Source organism: Muntiacus reevesi, chromosome 11 (genome assembly GCF_963930625.1).
Source record: "Muntiacus reevesi chromosome 11, mMunRee1.1, whole genome shotgun sequence".
In the NCBI taxonomy this organism is placed as follows: Eukaryota; Metazoa; Chordata; class Mammalia; order Artiodactyla; family Cervidae; genus Muntiacus; species Muntiacus reevesi.
The window spans coordinates 33,612,236-33,632,711 of record NC_089259.1 but is presented as its reverse complement, the minus strand read 5'-3'; the positions used below and the strand labels follow the sequence as shown (position 1 = coordinate 33,632,711).

At 48.6% G+C, this 20,476-nt stretch overlaps 1 protein-coding gene across 1 annotated transcript in view; it reads right to left on the bottom strand.

Annotated features, from left to right (window-relative positions):
- LATS2 (large tumor suppressor kinase 2) overlaps nucleotides 1-19,273 on the bottom strand; it is a 31,835-nt gene extending 12,562 nt beyond the window's left edge. Inside the window, exons 1-2 of the mRNA XM_065901675.1 lie at nucleotides 19,069-19,273; nucleotides 11,024-11,554 (exon numbers count right to left, since the gene is read on the bottom strand). Coding sequence (XP_065757747.1) covers nucleotides 11,024-11,353 — 330 coding nt within the window. The 5' untranslated portion in view covers nucleotides 11,354-11,554; nucleotides 19,069-19,273. The remainder of the gene's footprint in view (nucleotides 1-11,023; nucleotides 11,555-19,068) is intronic.
- Nucleotides 19,274-20,476: the final 1,203 nt, after the last annotated feature.

Here is a 20,476-nt window from a genome sequence, read left to right as displayed (position 1 = left end):
AGGGGAGCAGAGAGACATTAGCTGGGGGCCTGGGCGTGGGTCACATGAAGCTTCCAGGGACAGTCTTTCTGTCCTGCACCCGCCTCCGAGCCAGTGGAGCAAGAACTGCTGGGGACTTGTCTTGGGGCTGATAAATGTCACACACACTCAGTTCAGTCTCTCAGTCGTGTCCGACTCTTTGTGAGCCCATGAGCTGCAGCATGCCAGGCTTCCCTGTCCTTCAACTCCTGAAACTTGCTCAAACTCATGTCCATCGAGTCAAGTGATGCCATCCAACCATTTCATCCTCTGTCATCCCCTTCTCCTCCTGCCTTCAATCTTTCCCAGCATCAGGGTGTTTTCCAGTGAGTCAGTTCTTTGAATCAGGTGGCCAAAGTATTGGCGTTTCAGCTTCAGCATCAGTTCTTCCAATGAATATTCAGGACTGATTTCCTTTAGGATGGACTGGTTGAATCCCCTTGCAGTCCAAGGGACTCTCAAGAGTCTTCTCCAACACCACAGTTCAAAAGCATCAATTCTTTGGCACTCAGCTTTCTTTATAGTCCAACTCTCACATCCGTACATGACTACTGGAAAAACCATAGCCTTGACCAGAGAGACCTTTGCTGGCAAAGTAATGTCTCTGCTTTTTAATATGCTCTCTAGGTTGGTCACAGCTTTTCTTCCAAACAGCAAGCATCTTTTAATTTCATGCCTGCAAGTCACCATCCGCAGTGATTTTGGAGCCCCTCAAAAATTAAGTCTGTCAGCGTTTCCATTGTTTCCCATCTATTTGCCATGAAGTGATGGGACCGGATGCCATGATATTAGTTTTCTGCATATTGAGTTTTAAGCCATCTTTTTCACTCTCCTCTTTCACTTTCATCAAGAGGCTCTTTAGTTCTTCTTTGCTTTCTGCCATAAGGGTGGCATCATCTGTGTATCTGAGGTTATTGATATTTCTCCCGGCAATCTTGATTCCAGCTTGTGCTTCATCCAGCCTGGCATTTCGCATGATGTACTACTCTGCATGTAAGTTAAATAAGCAGGGTGACACTACACAGCCTTGATGTACTCCTTTCCCAATTTGGAACCAGTCCATTGTTCCATGTCCAGTTCTAACTGTTGCTTCTTGACCTGCATACAGATTTCTCAGGAGGCAGGTCAAGTGGTCTGGTATTCCCATCTCTTGAAGAATTTTCTACAGTTTATTGTGATCCACACAGTCAAAGGCTTTGGCATAGTCAATAAAGAAGTAAATGTTTTTCTGGAACTCTCTTGCTTTTTCGATGATCCAAAGGATTTTGGCAATTTGATCTCTGGTTCTTCTGCCTCACACACACTGACCCCACCCAGATCTTTGATCTCTGTTTCCTCTTCCTCACACACACACTGACCCCACCCAGATCTTGACGGTGGACCTTGAAGACTTTGTATTCTGCTCCTCCTGAGAAAACTTCTGTGACTGGACTGAGACATTCCTGCCTGGTCTGTGGAAGTCAGAGAACCAACCTTGCCCCACATGAGGGAGGGAGCCAGGGGAAGGGATACAGTGGGTGAGAGAGCATGGGCCCCCGGGACAGGCCCGGCAGGACAGCTCCCTGCCTCCCAGAACAGTCCCAGAAGGACAGGTGCCCCCCGCCCCCGACCCCCCAGCACTGCTAGCAGGATGAGTTTCCGGGGAAGAGGGCCAGAGGAAGGAGAGGAACCAGGGACTGTCCTCAGGCTAGATGAGGACACACAGCCGGCTCTTTAAGGACAGCAGGATGTGGGCAGATGGTGGAGAAAAGGTATTCTTGGCTGGTAGTCAGAGCAGGGTGGGGGGAACCATAGACCAGTCAACTGTCCTGAACCTTCTATTCTCTTCACATATCCCTGTGTCCAGAAATGAGCATAACAATACCTGCAATCTCATGTGCACAGGCTCAGCTCTGCCCCTAGAATGTTGGTGGCCTGCAGTCTGCTCCAGGGAGCAAGATTAGGCCAGTGCCAGCTGCCAGACTCAGCTGCAGTTCCAACATGTGAGCAAACAGCCTGGATGCTCAACCCCAGCAACATAGCTGGGCAGCCCAGAGGATCATAATAAGTAATAAACTATGGTTGTTCTTCAGCCGCTAAAACTTCTGGGATGGTTTGTACAACAGTATATAATGGGTAACTACTTTTACTGCAGGTATAATCTGAAAAATATGTCCACCTATTAATTTTACCTCAACTCTGAATGGTTGGGTTTGCTAAATAAACTCAATTTGTTAAGATCAGTTTTATGGAAAGTTAAATTTAACTTTGATATTTAATATATTTAATATTTATATTAAGTATATTTAATATATATTAAATATATTTATAATATATTTAATATAATCACAGAGATTTAACAAAACACCAAGAAATAATATTTCACCAGAAAATGAGAACATTATCGCAATATTGATTACTAGTGTGAGGAGTGAAGCTTAAGAACCTTAAAAATGTATTTTTATTCCAGTATATCCCATAGATTATTCCAGTTGTCCTGTTAGGAGGCTGATAATAAAGTACAAATTTTGCTTCTATTTGTCATAATCTGGCTGCACAGTCAGCAGGAAGTACTGCTTTCTACATCATCTTGCAACTTTACAGTCCCTCAAATAAGAATTTTGGTTGGATTCATATTTAACTACAAAACTATTCTTACATCTCCATGATTTGTTCTTAAGGAAGAAGCACTACATTCTTGTATACAGTTGTTATGGTAACTTAGGTCCAACCTCTTTTGAAGAAAAACACATCTATTTTTTTCAGTAATGAATTCATGTGGAATTTGAATTCATTCTTGTTGGGAACTCTGGTTTTCATGACGCAGATTCAGTCTGTCTCAGCCCACAGTGCCGGAGGAAGAACTGGGAGGCGATGGGCCAGTGTGGGAGTAGCAGGACCCCAGGCCCAGGGCGCACATGGGCGGCAGGGGATGGGGAGACAGGCCCCGTGGGGGGGACCGCCTAACCGGCGGGGACAAGTCTGCACCGGGAGACGGGGGCAGCGGGCAGAGCAGATGAACCACTGCAGGTTTCATCACCGGTGACGAGCCGGCGTCAGCTCCTGGGACTCAGCGGGCTGAGTGTGGGGGAACTCTCCTGGGCAGACAACTACTACCGTCCAGTCCTACCATTCAGACGTCTCCCTGCAAAGAGCACACAGGCCTCCTCACCAAGCATCCTTGTCACAGACCTTCGAGCTCCAGTCCACACTTTTAAAATAAGCAGCTGCTGTGTCTCGTGTGTGTCCACAGTAGCCCCTGTGCAGCCGTGGTCCCACTGCGCAGGGGACAGTCAACTCATGGCCAACCAGGGGCAGCGATGTCAGGATGCAGATGTCATACAGATGCTTCCTTCCCTCCATCAAGACGGGCTTCCAGAGATTGTGCATGTGTGGGGGCTCCCGCTTCATGTCAGCACGTGTGTCCTTTTCTCGATCTACAGATATACGTGACACATGTGCTCTGCTGTGTGTGACCTGGCTGCACAGATGCTCCTTGTCGCAGGGAAGCTGTGATCTCCGGCTGGTCCTGTGCCCACAGGTGGCAGGCTGAACCCTGGACAGTAACTGGTCATCCACGGCAGAGCATGGATGTTTTCTCTGAGAAAACCACCAAGTGACCCCATGTGGGGCAGTCTATACACCAGGAGGCTCGGCCCTAGGCCAAGAATTTCAAAATGTGGGCCACTGCAGAGTTAACAGTTCCAAAGATGACAGAACATTCTATTTATTAACACCTGCCAAAGCTCCATGAGAAAATGTTCCAGTCAAACTTTCTACTAGCACTGCTCCCACTTTAAGATGTCCTTAGAAAGTGCCATTAACACCCCTGCTGGAGAGTCTGCATGGAGAGGCTGTTGGCAAGTTTTTAAAGAACCTGGCAGGATGCCAGTGGAGTGAAGGCGTGCAGAGGGCTCTGTACCTAAGCCCTGTCCTGCCTGCCAGTCACCCCAAGAAATGAGCGCCGCCGGCCAAGTGTCAAAGAAGGAAAAGGCGAGACTAAGATGGATGACTGCAGCCATGAAATTAATAGATGCTTGCTCCCTGGAAGGAAAGCTATAACAAACCTAGACAGTGTATTAAAAAGCAGAGACATCACTTTGCCAACAAAGGTCCATATAAGTCAAAGTTATCTATGATTTTTCCAGTAATTATGTACATATGTGAGAGTTGGACCATAAAGAAGGCCGAGTGGCAAAGATTTGATGCCTTTGAATTGTACTGGAGAAGACTCTTTGGATCTCCTTGCTGTCATCAGTCAATCCTAAAGGAAATCAACCCTGAATATTCATTAGAAGGACTGATGCTGAAGCTGAAGCTCCGATACTTTGGCCACCTGATTGGAAGAACTGACTCATTGGAAAAGACCCTGACTCTGGGAAAGGAGAAGAGGAGGACAGCAGAGGATTAGATGGTTGGATATCATCACCGACTCAATGAACGTAAGTCTGAGCAAACTCTGGGAGATAGTGAAGAACAGGGAAGCCTGGTGTGCTGCAGTCCATGTGGTAGCAGAGTCAGACACGACTTAGCGACTGAACAAGAAGGCAGATGAGCAATTTACTCAAAATCACAACGTTGACAAGGACTGGATAGACGGAGAGGAGCTCGGAGAACTTGTGTCTGTTATAGAGCAATTGATGCCAGCACTGTCACAGTCCCCTCTCCGCTCTGGATGCTGGAGAACCTGCAGGTTCTCACCACCCACCTGCACGCCACCTGGGCCAGTTACAGCAGCTGTGGTGGCAGGTCTGGGGCACCATGTCAGTCCCACCTGGACGGAATTAGTCGCTCTGACTTGAAGCCAAAGGATCTTCTCATTTCTTACACTGAGCAATGTGCTCGAGGGAATATTTATTACCTTATAAAAGCAAAAATTAGCGTGTGCTATGATTCTAAAATCTATGCAAAGAGGCTGATTTTCTGTAGACAAGCTCTAAAACAGGCAAGAAAGGTAATGAAAGGCTGTAAGTGACACAAGTACTGACCGTGGTAAAGGCCATACCAGAATCCTGTCTCACAGATGCACTTGCAAGTTGTGTTGGAATGTTCTGTTTAGTTATTCTTTGAAATGTCCCTTTCCTTGTCCTTCCACTAAATGTAAACAGATCATTTTAAAGTTAAATAAGGAAGTGGTATTAAAATGCTAGATAATTTAGAGGAAAAAACAGATGAGAAAACAACTATTTTTTTGTCCTCACCACAAAGAATCTTAACTACTGGACTTCCAGGGACGGTGGGGTCTGTGACATAGCCGCCCATTGCTGATGGATGGAGAGGCCTGCCAACCTTCGGAGCCCAGTGGGCAGTCTGCAGCACACGGATGCTGGGGCAGCAGCCAGAGGAGGGAGGCTGGCAGGCAGAGCGCCACCCAGCCCCCATGTGGGATACATGGGGCTCCAGTGCTGTGGTGTAAGCGCCCTGCTCCCTCAGCCAGCACTGCGCCATAAAGTGTGCTTCTGAAGGAAAAGCAATTCGCTGGACACTTTCTCAAGTCACCTGCCAGGAAGGCTTTCCGGCAGCGTGAGAGGCTGAGATCCCTGGTGACAATGCACTTCCACCCCTGGGGCAGAGAAACATGAGCCCAGCAGTAACACGAACACTGCCGGCTCCAGGGACCCAGCATGACTGCTCTGAGCCAGAAGGTCCCATCGGAGCGGCAGACCAGACATTACTGGATCAATGAAGGAAGAGTATAGTACTCCAAAAAAAAAAAAAAAAGAATGTCTGCTGGGTGGCTTTACAAATTCAATCAAATGAAATCTCCTTTCTCAGAAATTCAAAGTAACACTTAATATTCTTTTTCTAGCTGAAAAACCTAAACTAAACAAAGATCCAATCTGTTTTATAACAATTTAGTTTTGGGAAAAGGGTAGTGAAAATGTAATTTTCAGTTTCAAAATCAGGGCTTCTCTCTCCTTTTCTGAGGAATGTGGACCCTCCAGGAGTTACAGGTGGCCTGTCATCCTCTAGGCAGGAAAGGCTAGCAGTCCATCTACAGCACACGGCAGTTTTGTCTTCACTCTCACAATTTCGTAAAAACAACACTTAACCTTATTTACGTGTGATCTGACTCTGCACTGTTATCAGAGCCCACAAAACCGATTATTCCACCCATTCAAGGATCCAGCTCTGTAGCTGGAAAAACACCTAACTAAAAATGCCTGAGTGCTGTCAGCAGGTGACACCTTATCAGAAGATAACTCCCTTCTTCACAGGAGCCACGAGGAGTTTGGGGAAGAGTCATCCCTCAAGTAGCCTCCCTCCTCTGGACCACCTCATTCACACAGGACCTCCCCACTCCCAGGCTAGCGCATATGTACACAGACACATCAGAAAGGTCTCTGAGGAACTTCCCTGGTGGTCCAATTGATAAGAGTCTGTCTTGCAGTGCAGAGGACACTGGTTTGAACCCTGGTCCAGGAAGATCCCACAGGCAGCAGAGCAACTAAGCCCATGTGCCACATATACTTGAGCTCATGCTCCAGAGCCCCTAAGCCACAAGTGTCACGCCCATGTGTCACAACTACTGAAACCTGCATGCTTTAGAGACACCACTGCATGAGATGCCCATGCACCCACAACGAAGAGTCGCCCAGCTCGCCGCCAACTAGAGAAAGCCTGCACACAGCAACAAACACCAAGCACAGCCAAAAATAAATAAATAAATATTATTTTAGGAAAAAGGTCTCTGAAACCTTAGACCCTCCCTCAGCTCCTGTCAGGTGTCTGTAGAACCGTGTAGCATCCAACAAGAAGGTGAGCAGTCAGTGTTATGTGGCAGCCTGGATAGGTGGGGAGTTTGGGGGGAGAATGGATACGTGTACACGGCTGAGTCCCTTTGCTGTCCACCTGAAACTATCACAACGTTATTAATGAGCTATACCCCAATACAAAATGTTTTTGGTGCAAAAAATAAAATTTTACAAGTGAGTCACTGTCCTGATACTGTCACCCAGGTGCCCAAGTGGGACAGTCTGCTCCACACGAACTCTCCCAGGAAGCTACTGCGTGCCTCTGTTTTGTTTTCAACTATTTGTTTTTACTATCTTGCTGCGCCGGTTCTTGAGCTGTGGCACTGGGATCTTTCAGTCACGGCATGTGTCTCTCTCTTTGCAGCCTGTGAACTCTTAGTGGTTGCACAGGGCTCAGTGTCCCAGGAGGGACGGAACCCATGGCCCGGTACTGGGAGCGGGGAGTCTCAGCCCCGGGCCTCCAGGGAGGTCCCACAGTCCCTGCGTGGCTGCCTGTCCCGGGTGCGCCCGCTGTGTTCTGGGGACCGGTCAGGAGGTTCAGCCTCCAGGCTGGAGGCAGGTCCCATCTGGGAACCTCCTGGGGCCGGCGGGCGCCCCCCGCGGGCGTAGAGGAATCGCACATTTAGAAAAACAGAAGTGTGCGGTTTTGCTTGAATTTTTGAATACTTTAAATCGCTCAAAAAACTAAGCTTAGTTGCTTTCTCATTGGTCCGTCGGCCGCGGGTTTCTCGTGAGCGGTGCCCTCGCTCCGACCCCGCCTCTCCGTCACGACGGCCCCGCCTGGACCTGCGGGCGGCGCTCCCACGGCCCACCGCCCTCCCCGCGGTCTCCTCAGCGGAGGCAACAGGCTGCGCGCCAGGCGCCCCTCGCACGGCAGGGCGGGTCGTGGGGGTGCGGCCCGAGCTCGGCCCCACACACCCCTGGCCTTTGACTCAGAGGAGCCACCTCACCCGGTGACCCTGCGGTGCCCCTCAGCCCTCCTCCGCCCAGGACCCCACACCCCACAGCGGAGCCTCCGCGCAGGCAGCTCGCATCCCCGTCTTCCGTGCCGCCTCCGGAGTCACCGACCCGGACAGAAGACCACGGGGCCTCACTGCGTCCACAAAGGAAGCTTCCGGGAGAAAAACACAAGGCTCTGCTTTCAGAGAGGCAGTGGGACACAGCACTTCGATCACATATTAAAAAATAAGTGATAAAACACTTGTGATAAGTGATAAATCATCAAGTTCCCTCTTGACTCTTCAGCTGGGTGCTTTGCCAAATGGCTGCCCTTTGGTATTCCTCCCACCTGGGCATCCTTTTTTTTCTTTAATTGGAGTATCCTTGATTTATAATGTTGCATTAGTTTCAGGTGTACTGCGAAGTGATTCAATTATACATCTCTCTATTATTCTTTTTCAGACTTTCTCACACAGGTTATCACAGGATATTGAGTAGAGTTCCTTGTGCTATATGCTAAGTCCTTGGTTACCTATTTTACATAATAGTGTGTATATGTTACAAACTCCTGATTTATCCCTCCCCCACGTTTTGCCTTTGGTAACCAGAAGGTTGTTTTTGATAGCTGTAAGTCTCTTTATTTTGTAAATAAATTCATTTGTATCTTTTAAAAAAATCAGATTCCACATATAACTAATGATTATCTTTCTCTGACTTGCTTCACTTAATATGACAATCTCTAAGTTGCATCCATGTTGCTGCAAATGGCATTATTTCATTGTTTATGGCAGACACATATGCCATTGTGTGTGTATACACACACCACATCCTCTTTATTCATTCATTCACTGACAGACATTTAGGTTGCTGCCGTGTCTTGGCTATTGTAAACAATGCTGCTCTGAACACAGAGATGCATATATCTTTCTGAACTAGAGTTTTTATATTTTCTGGATTTATGCCCAGGAGTGGGATTGCTGGGTCATGCAGTAACTCTATGTTCAGTTTTTTAAGAAACCTCCATACTGTTCTCCATAGTGGCTGCACCAGTTTACATTCCTACCAACAGTGTGTAAGAGGATTCTGGTTTCTCCACACCCTCTCCAGTATTTATTTGTAGACTTTCTGATAACGGCCATTCTGACCTCTCTGAGGGGGTACCTCACTGTAGGTTTGATTTGCATTTCTCTATTAATTAGTGATGCTGAACATCCTTTCATGTGCCTTAGGAATCTTTTTAAAAATTTTTTTCCACCGTTTTGGCCACACCTCACAGCATGTTGGATCTTAGTTCCCCAACTAGCGATTAAAGCCACACCTCCTGCATTGGAAGAGGGGAGTCTAAATCACTGGACTACCAGGGAAGTTTCCAGATTATAACTTTTGAACCAGATTTCTCTGAAAGCAAATGTACCCTCTAACCAGGCCAGGAAAAAGTCTGAGTTGGAAGGTCAGAGTGAAGGTACAGTTGTTTTAAGTCATAAAGTAACACTATACACCAAACTGATGGATGATTTCAGGAGCATTTAAATGTCGGTCCTTTCTGCTAGCAATTAACATAAATTAAATGCTGATGGGAACTTACAGGTACCCCAACACTTCATTTTACTATATTTGTGTTTTAATATATTGGAAACAGTACCCACTTCATTATTTCCTGTACTCCAATTATCACTAATGGATTTTACCACAATGAGATCCCACCTGAATTCTGGATCATTTGCCTGATTTGTTTCTTTATATCACAACTGCAATAACAGCTCTTTTGTTTGTAAGTGACTTCCAGGAGGTTTTTAGCTCTGCAGTCAGGCTGAGTATCTGCACTCTCATCCACTATTTCCCTGGGATGGCTGGCTCCTTCTGACCACCACAACCATCTCACCTGTCTGTCAGGTGGCAGCAGCTGGCAGCGGATGTCGCTTCACATGCTCACAGAGAACGGTTGGGCCTCTGCTGTCACTTGCACTTACCACTCTGCACTAGTTGCTCACAGCCCTGGGCTGGAGCAGAGCAGCTCTCAACACAACAAAGCTCATCACCCACAGGAGGGTCCCCGCACCCACAGGAGAGTTCCCACATGGCCCAGAGGCTCCAGGAAGCCTGCAAGCAGAACCACTAGTCTCACAAACAGATCATCTGGGAAATGTAGGTTCTCTGGTAAGAAACTACAAGAGAGTTGACGGAGCTTTTAGAAGTAAAAGGGCGAGTTGCTTCTTTTCTCCCAGGTCCCAGGACTCCAAGGCCAGGAGTGCATAATTAGGGTATTTATAAGGAACTGAAGGTGCTCAAGCCCTCCTGAGATGCCCTGAGCATGAACCCTGCTCAGTCCCCAAGGAGCAGAAGTGCCCGGCTTGTGTCCTCGTTCACCCAGCTCTGACTTCCACACAACAGGTGCTGGTAAAGCACTTGCCTTCAGAAACCGTTTCATGAGGCAAGGGCATTTTTACTGGTTACATGTCACTGATAGCCCATGCACAGCTCAGCATCGCTAGGTGCACAGTTCCCGTGTGTGTTTACGTGTATTTGGTGCCTCCTTCCTGATAGCTCAGTTGGCAAAGAATCCGCCTGCAATGCAGGAGACCCCAGTTCAATTCCTGGGTCGGGAAGATCCCCTGGAGAAGGGATAGCCTACCCACTCCAGATTCTTGGGCTTCCCTGTGGCTCAGCTGGTAAAGAATCTGCCTGCAATGTGGGAGACCTGGGTTCAACTGCTGGGTTGGGAAGAGCCCTTGGAGAAGGGAAAGGCTACCCACAGTATTCTGGCCTAGAGAATTCCACGGGCTGTACAGTCCATGGGGTCACAAAGTGTCAGACACAACTGAGCGACTCTCACTTTCACACCACTAAGTGGAGACGTCACGCTGTGTTGCACCATTCTGATGATTTCTGAAGCTTTTTATTCTAGTCTTTCTCCTTTCTTTAGCATAGTTACATCTCCTCTAACAGCGTATGTGCTATCTTTTAAAACAGAAGGAAAAAGAGTCAAAGAGCCAATTCATGCTAATCAACCTTCCCCCTGAGCTAAAAAACGCACAGAACAAAAACAAGTTAAAGGAAGCCTGTCTCTTTCCCGTGACAGCCCAGAATAAGCCAAATAAACCTTAAAAAGGGCTATGTGGGAAAGCCTGCCAGTCCTCCCAGGGGCACCCTTTGGGGAGAGCTCAGATTTCTGGATCATGCAGGAGAAGGAAAATGGCTCACAGGACGGTTTTGGGGAGAAGGGGACTTGTAGCCCAGACACCCCTCTCCAGGGACATCTGCAGGGCTCTTCTGCACCCCAAATGGGCTATCCCTGGGCTGGGCCGCAAGCAGCCTCTGGGGCCTGTACCCACCTGGTCACAGCCTGCATCCACCAGCTCCTGCAGCATCTGTCGGTTCACTTCTGTGGCAGCCGAGGTGCCCGACTCGTTAGCAAAGGGGAGCAAGGAGTATCTGATCTCCCTCAGGGCTTTCTGATATGGCCCGAACTTCGGGGCACCCCTCATCTGCTGCTGCCGGGCGGTGTCCTTGCCCCCCAGGACCTTGCCCCCGAGGACCTTGGCGTCCAGGGTGGCGTCACTGCCCGGCCCCGCAGGCGGCTGCTTCAGCCCCTCCCGGATCTCCTGCAGCCGCTGCCGGCTGTTCCCCGAGTACGTGGTGGCGGGGAAGGTCTTCGGCCGCATGGTCGGCGCAGGTTCCTCTGACCATAAATACAATCTTCTTAAAGCGTTTTATTATTTAAGAGACAAGACCAACAGTATCAGTTAGCTGTAAACAAGCTTTCACAACAGTTTCCTTTTGAAAGTGTCCTTTCCTTCCATTTTTGTAGTTCCTGCAGAGAACCAAACATTTTCCAGGGTCTTCATTTCGAAGATCATCTCCACCTGAAAAGGAAAATCAGAAGGTGTTCATTGGTGTTTCCCACATAATATTAGCAGTACTTTTTGGTGGTGGTTTAGTCGCTAAGTTGTGTCCAACTCTAGTGACCCCGTGGACTGTAGTCCACTAGGCTCCTCTGTCAGTGGGATTCTCCAGGCAAGAATATTGGAGTGGATTGCCATTTCCTTCTCCAGGGGATCTTCCTGACCCAGGAATAGAACCCGGGTCTCCTGCATTTCAGGCAAATTCTTTACCAACTGAGCTATGAGGAAAGCCCCTTAGCAGCACTGCTGGTGTTTCCCACATAAAGTTAGCAGTACTTTTTAGGAATGGACAAACTCAACAACAACAAAAAACAAACAACCTAATCAAAAAATGGGTAGAAGACCTAAACAGACATTTCTCTAAAGAAGACATACAGATGGTCAACAGGCACATGTCAAGATGCTCAACATCACTAATTATTAGAGAAATGCAAATCAAAACCACAATGAGGTATCACCTCACACTGGTCAGAATGGCCAACATCAAAATGTCTACAAATAACAAATGCTAGAGAGGGTATGGAGAAAGGGGAACGCTCCTACTCTGTTGATGGGAATGTAAATTGATACAGTCACTTTGCAGAATTGTATGGAGGTTCCCAGAAAAACTAAAAACAGAGGCAATCCCACTCCTGGGCACATATCTGGAGAAAACTCTACTTCAAAACGATATATGCACTATATTCACAGCAGCACTACTTATTAATACAACAGACATAATATGGCAGCAACCTAAATGCCCATCAACTGATGAGTAGATAAAGATGTGGTACATATACTCAACGAAAAACTACTCAGCCATTAAAAAGAATGAAATGCCATTTGCAGCAACATGGATGGACTTTTTTTAAAAAGATTACCTTACTAAGTGAAGTAAGTCAAACAGAGAAAAACTAATACCATGTGACATCACTTATATGTGGAATATAAAATATGACACAAAAGAGCTTATCTATAAAGCAGAAATAGACTCACAGGCATAGAGAACAGACTTGTGGTTGCCACAGGGGAAAGGTGGGAGGGGGCCTGTTGGGTTAGGAGTTTGAGGTTAGCAGATACAGACTATTATATATAGAATAGATAAAAAAGATCCTAATGTATAGCACAGGGAACTATATTCAATATCCTGCAATAAGCCACAATGGAAAACAATATGAAAAATAGTGATTATATGTGCATAATTGAGTCACTTTACCGAAGAGTCGAAATTAATACAGCACTGTAAATCAGCTGTGCTTCAAAGTCAAAAAATGAGTTTTTGATGACAACATTTAAAAAGTTAAAGCATCTTTCTTTTTAAAGAGAGAAAAGCTCAGACAGGGAAAGGCTGACACCATTAGACTCTGTGTGAACACAGCCTGAATCAGGCTGCACAGCTCTGAGGACCTGGTTCTTCTTCCAGCTGGAGCGTGGCAAGCCTGCCCTGTGTCCAGGGACAACCCCCTTCCACCTGCTCACCACGTGAACCTCAGGGCTCCCAGCTGTAAACCCCTCCAGAGCAGAGGGCCCCTCGCCCACCCAACCTCGGAGACCCTGCTGTTTCACCCCCAGGCCCCAGCACCTGAACTGTGAGAACTGAGGGTGGGAGCCGCTGCCCACTGCCTGGAACTGCCTGGGTCTGTGCCCTCTCCTGGGCTGGAGCTGAAACCTACCCCCGGGGGTCTCGGGAGAGCACTCAGCAGGGGTTGTGCCCCTTCTCCAAGGCTTCAGATGCAATATTTCTGATGTTTACACAAAACCACTGTAAGAAGCTGCACAACTGTGCTATACTACTCAGCCAGAAAACGCAGTAAAGCTCTGACACAAGCTGGTGTTCAGTCACTAGGTTGTGCTGGAGTCTTTGCAACCCCATGGACTAAAACCCACCAGGCTCCTCTGTCCATGAGATTTTTCAGGCAAGTATACTGGAGTGAGTCACCACTTCCTTCTCCACGGGATGTTCCCGACCCAGGGATCGAACCCACGTCTCCTGGATGGCAGGCAGGTTCTTTACTGCTGAGCCACCAGGGAAGTCGACAGGCTACAATGTGGATGAACCTTGAGGACATTACGCTGTGTGAAGCAAGCCAGACACAGAAGGAAAACACTATGTGACTCTGATGAGGCAAATGCAGAGACAAGGTGGACTGCAGTTACCAGGGCTGGGCCGAGAAGGTTATTACTTACTGGGTACAGAGCTTCTGTTTGGGACACTGAAAAAGTCAGGATTGTGGCAGTGACTGCACTGACAGTGTGCATGTATTTACTGCCACTGAACTGTACACTCAGGAATGTTTAAAATGATAAGCATTACGCCAACTCATCTAATGTTCATATCCAGCGGGCCAGCGTCTGACCATGCTCCCCCTCCAAACACAGCTGTGTTGGGAAAGGCCGGACCTCAGCACTGGTGCTGACACAAGTGCACCCCGCTCACAGACGGAGGTCTGAACCGCCTGGTACCCCCCACCCCACACAGAAGCACAATGGGGAGTGGCTTCCCAAGGCCACACACCCCCAGATACTTTTGAGTGCCTGTGGGTCCCACAAACGTTCTGATTATAAAGCCGAGCAGTGCAGGAGAGACCGGACATGTGTGCATTTACACATGAGCTTAGAAACACCGGGGCAGGGCTGAACGGAATCCAGGTCAGACGTAGTAGTATCTGTCCTTTCTTTTCCTCCCCTTCAGCATTTCATTATGAAGATTTTCAAACATACAGAAAAGGTGACAGAGTTATTCAGTGACAGCCCCTCAACCTGCACCTAGGAAAGCTCCTTGTGCAGAGGGGGCGGGAGGACCCCCCTCCATCCTCTCATCCTCTTCCCACTGTGCTCCCCTAGGCACACCTGGCTTCCTCAGTGATGGTGCCAGACACTTAGGGAAGGATGAAACTTTCCTTCAGTCGCACAAAGAATCCAAGTATTTTCTCAGCTTGAGACCTTGTATTTTAGACTTTAGTTTGACAACAGTTGATTTCATGGCAAAATTATGAACTTCTGAAAGCATTTTTCATGAGAATACTCATCAGTCAAATTACGATTGCAGCTGGAAATGAGCCCCTCTGACACACTACAGTATCATTTTAATAAGCTCTCTCATCTAGAATTTCAAAAGGCCCTAAGGGTCCTATGACCTAAGGTCTCAAGAGTCAAAAAAAATGAGGGTGGGCCTCCCTGGTAGCTCAGTGGTAAAGAATCTGCCTGCCAGTGCAGAAGATATGGGTTCGATCCCTGGTCTGGGAAGATCCCACATGCCATGGAGCAACTAAACTGGTGCGCCCCAACTACTGAGCCTGTGCTCTAGAGCCCGGGAGCCGCAACTACCGAGTCCATGTGCTGTAACTACTGAGACCTTGTGCCTAGAGTTTGTGCTCCGGGACAAGAGAAGCCACTCGCACACCTCAACGACAACGTAGCCCCCGCTCCCCACAACTAGAGAGAAAACCTGCACAGCGTCAAAGACCCATCACAGCCAAAAATAAATTAATACAATTATACAGGCTTCCCAGGGGGCATTAGTGGTAAAAAACTGGCCTGCCAATGCAGGAAACATGAGACACGGGTTCAATCCCTGGGTCAGGAAGATCCCTGGAAGAGGGCATGGGAACCCACTCCAGTATTCCTGCCTGGAGAATCCCATGGACAGAGGAGCCTGGTGGGTACAGTCCATGGGGTCGCAAGAGTTGCACACAGCTGAAGCGACTTAGCATACATGCATACACGGGAAATCCCTGGTGGTGCAGTGGTTACAATTCTGTGTTTTCACTACTGAGGCCAGAGAACTAAGATCCCACAAGCCACAGTGCGCCAAAAAAAAGGTGGGGTGGGTAGCAAACAAAGCAGTCTAATGTTGGGAATTTCTTAGGTATCATCAACTGACTTAAATATGCTTCAAAAGAAACTATAAGACACTGGAAATTTAAAATTGCAATACAACACACAAAACAAAACTCATTTTCAAATCTGGGGCTGAGACGAAGGCTAAGGCCTATCCCGAATACAGGCAGCTCTGCTAAAAACAAAATGAGAGCAGTATTCTAAGCAAACCTTAATGTGGCCCTATCAAACTCAATTCTAGTCTTTCAACCAATCCTAGAAAATGTTATCAGATGTTCAAGAATTTTCATTCTAATTCCTCCAAGTGCTTCACAACCTCACTGGCTGCCAAATACACATTTCAGCACCAACCAGGGAACCAACGAAACCCACGTCCTTTGGGATCCACACTACTGACATACGGCATTTTTTTTAAACAGTATTTCTTGGGCCTAAAATTCCAGTTGTTATTTAAATTGTATCTTTACTATAATTAACTAGCAAAACTGAAACGAGATCAGGCAGCCGGGCCAGGCCTCCAGCCAGGTGCTGAACACCAGAATCATAAACCACCACGCTGATGGCTGACTCCAGGGCTGCGCCAGCCAGGAGACTCCATGCCAGGGCTACCCCTCACCGGGAAGGTCCCTGAGAACATCCTTCCAATCAAGGGTGCAATCACAAGGTTTCAGAGGGCACAGAGGTCTTCCACATATGCCAAATGTTGTGCTGGACGGTACGTCAGGTTACCCAGGTAGGAAGAGCCTCACCTCCAAATAAGTTTCTGACCCAGGGAAAAGAAACCACCACATGCCTTATTGGCTCTATACACGACATCGGTATGACATATATACACAGATATCCGTGTGTGTGTACACCCACACACAGACACACACATGAATAACAGCATATAAACCATGGAGCTATAGAAGTCTGTACCCAAGACCACCACGCGGAATGAGCAGGCCAGGGATAAACGTATGGTCCGTTTTGTGCAGCACTCCTCACAGCAAGCAACCCAGCAAATGAGTCTCCTGTGTTCTTTCCACACCCCAGCAGGGTTTCCACTCTTCAAGAAGCCTTGCCTCCTTCCAACAACCCTCCCTTCCCAGGGTCAGACACTTCCTGGCCAGGGCTCTGACCACCTGAGCCACTGCTGTGGACAGAGGTGATCTTGACTGTCCCCAGAATCCCAGTGCTCAGGCCTATTCAGAGAAGACCTCTCAGAGAAAGGGTCGTGTCACCAAAGCTGGAAAGGGGAAAGGGCTGACATTGGACGGAGGAAGTGTGAAGCTATTCCTGGAGCCTGAGACTTCCTGTGAAAAGGCTAAAACACAGAAGAGAAAGACCAACAGGGAGATAACTGTGGGTGTGTGTGTTGGGGGGAGGTACCCTCTGGGTCAATTTAATGAAAACACAGGAGTGGCACTCCAGTGAAGCAGGACAGGACTGAATTAATGAGTAAGGAAAAAGCCAGTCCTCAGCACTCCAGCTCAAGATCACCGCCTGGAGTCGCTACCCCAAACAGAGACCCACTCCATTCAAAAGCCAACTTACATCCTCAGAAAGGTTCTCACCACCCTAACTGCATTTAGAGACTACAGGATCTGCCTGGCACCACAAAATCGGAACGGTTAATAGTAAATGCAAACCAACGCTACAAAATATGAGTTTTCACTTATCCTGCAGAAAAATTCCTATGAACGTCAAATATTACCACACAGACAAAAATTAAGTAAAAAAAAAAAAAAACACCTGTCACTATTAGGTTGACAAATGGCAAGAGATACAAAGTTTTCCTAGAGTGAATGGCAAACATTGAACAATGTCAGAGTCAAATTCCCACCCTAATTTTAGCATTGTAACTGTTCTCTCTCTGTCCAAGGGTACCAACCTTTGCTGGCTTTAAAGCAACCAACACGGAAGTGAGCAGCGAAGCAGGCTACCTCCCTTCAGGCCCCAGCAGCCTCCACAGGTGCTGCTGTGATAAAACCCAACCCCATCTCCACAAAGAGCGGCAGCCGCCAGCACACAATGGGGCTGGGGTCCCTGGACTGCTGAGGCTGGACGGGGATTACCAAATACTCGGCTTCTTTAAAAAGGAGGAGATTCACAGAGATTTTTTAGAGCAGATTTACAGTCAAAGCAAAGTAAATGCAGCGAATTGATCTTTCTTCAAACCCATCATTCTTTTAAAAATCAGTGAAGAACATTATTTAGAAGTTTCACATTATTATCACCATGAAATAAAATATAAAAGCAGTTTTTCAAAACTATGTTAATCTGTTTTTTCCAATACAAATCGGAACACCTCCCTGTAAAGTTCCCCACATCTTTTCTGTGAGTTTACCGGGTATTTATCAGCTTCAACACCTCTCCCCACCCCCAGCCCACACATGCAGTGAGGTTTAGGAGACCAGGGCTGGCTATTTACAACAAGATATTCAAAATAACAAGGCATCTTATTGTAAACAGCCCCCCCCCCCGCCCCCACCAAAGGAAAGTCCCTCCCACCAACCCGGGGATTTGCTAAGGAAAGAAAGAAATATGTACAGCTAAGTCAAAACTACTTCAAGTCAGATGGAGAGCTGCAAGAACTCTCTCCAGTTCAAAAATTCCGAGATTCTAGTAATTCACCTTAATAATTTTTCATGACAGCTTCTGCTGAGATACGTTATTCAATAAACTGCTTGACTTTTTAAGATTTATTAAATGTTCAGCAATTTTAATTTCAAAGGAATGCTGGTATATTCACTAAACAGTGACCAAATTTTATGAGGCTGAATAACAGTGTCTTGTTAATTATAATTTAAAACAGACTTTATTAAACAGTCTGTGCATTCTTATTTTGAAGATTTTCCTCTTACTGCCTTGTTAATACATTTGCTAAAGAAAAAAAAAACTGAAAAGATACAAAGTAGCTTAGTCTCTAGATTGAGCGCTCAAAAATGGTGATCCGTCGCAGGGAACGGAGCTTAAATTCAACTGAAAATATGGACCAAAGTCTCCTTAGTACAATTTTCCTAATAATGCGCCAGGATTACTTTCTCCATTACTAAGGGAAGGCCTGTCAACTCCTGGGTTAAAATTTAAACTGAACACCTGTGTGAACAACACGCAGTTTGTGACTTTCCATTCAAGTTTCTTAGTAAAATGTGGCCAAACTTTCCTCTGAAAACGTACGTATTTGCTGAGTACTTTGGGAAGAGAGCTGCCTGGCCACTGACTCTACCTGCCAGGCGCTGGACCCCGCGAGGCCCCGGGCGGGGGCTCCAGCCAGGATTCCAGCCCGGCGAGACCCCGGTCCCGCCGCTCGCGGACCGCACGCCCAGTTCACCGGCCTGGCCCGGCCGACGCCCGCGGGCCGGGCAGGTGTGCCACCCAGGCCCCGCCTGCCCCCGCCGGCGCCCCAGGACCGCGAGCCCGTCCCAGAGCCGGACGCGGGGGGCCCGGGAGGCCCGGCTCCGGACCGGGTCAGGGCGGGGGGCAAGTGGGGGAGGGGGTTGCCCGGGGGGTGCGACCCGGCCGGAGCGGAGAGAGACCTCGGCGGGGGACCACCGCCCGCGGGGCCGAGGGGCGGGGGCCAAGGCGGCCCGACGGCGCGGACACCCCCCCGACCGAGCGCGCGGCCCCGCCCGCCGCCCCGTCCCGGGTCCGGACCCCACCGCCCCGCTCACCTCGCGCCGTCTACGCCGTCCGCGGCCGCCTGGCCCGCGGCTCCGGGGCCTCGCGGGGGACGCCGGGCCCGGGGGCGGCCAGCGGGCGGGGACACGGGGCGCCGGCGGGCTGGCGAGCGGGCGGCCCCATCTTCCGGCGCGAGCGCCGCGGCCCAGCGCGCAGCCCGAGCGGGACATTCGCTACATTGTTGGCATTCCTGGACCGTCACGTGACCGTCACGTCAGCGCCGCCCCGCCCCGCTCCCCGCGGCGGCGGCGGCGGCGGCGGCCCCGCCTCTGCCCCGCCCCTCTCCGGCCCCGCCCCCACAGCCGGCCCAGTCCCGCCCCCCGCAGCGGCGGCCCCGCCCCACAGCCAGCCCGGTCCCGCCCCCAGCCGACCCGGTCCCGCCCACGCCGGCCCCGCCTCCCGCACGTCAGGCCCCGAACTGTCCGCGAGGGCCAGCCGGCCCCGCCCCGCCCTCCTGCTCAGCCCTCAGGGAGCGCCTGGATCCCGGCACCTGCGCCCCGCCCAGCCCCTCACCTGGACGCGGACCTCCGCCCTCACTCGTTCTCGGCCCGGGCCGGCCCCCTCCTCGCTTTGTGTGCGGGAGAAGTTCCTTCCCTTGCTCTGTCCTCGACGACAGAGACAAAACTAACCAAAACAGATAGACTGTAAATAAAATGGACTTTACAATTTATGAGTGAGACACCTAATCAAATTTTGGAATTGTTTGCAATAGTGAAAAATCAGGAAGAACCTAAAAGTCCAGCAATGGGGAACAGTGGGGAAATAAAACATGTAAAATATATCAGTGAAACCTGAGTGTAGTTAGACTTCAAAAATCATTGCAGAGGGGAGAAAAGTTAGGTGCAGAACTATATATACATTACAACAGCATGTTTATTAAAAAAACCAAATGTCACAGAACCTATACTGATCAAGCACTGTATACTCATACCCACAAGGGCTGCAAGACACACACGCGGAAATCATGACAGCTGTGGCCGGGCAGCAGGGAGGCTGGAAACTGGACTCAGGAGGAAACTGGGGGCATCATCTTTCTCTCCAGTCTTTCTTTATTTGGAAGAAACTGTCCGAACTTTAAAATTTGTTGATTCTCAGTGATTAGGTTCAATAATGTATGCTGTGTTATTATTCTTTGTGCCTTTTTAAAAAACATCTTTTAAAATTTTTCACATATACAGGAAACAAATTGGAAACAAATTTCCAGATAGAGTCTCACTTGAGGAAACTGATATAGAATATAGGAGAACAGTTGTGTTTATTGACACAGAGTCAATCATTCTTTTAGGTGTGTTTTTTTGTTTTTTGTTTTTTGTTTTTTGAGGACCTACCATGAACCATTGGAGAAAGCACTGGCAACCCACTCCAGTACTCTTGCCTGGAAAATCCCATGGATGGAGGAGC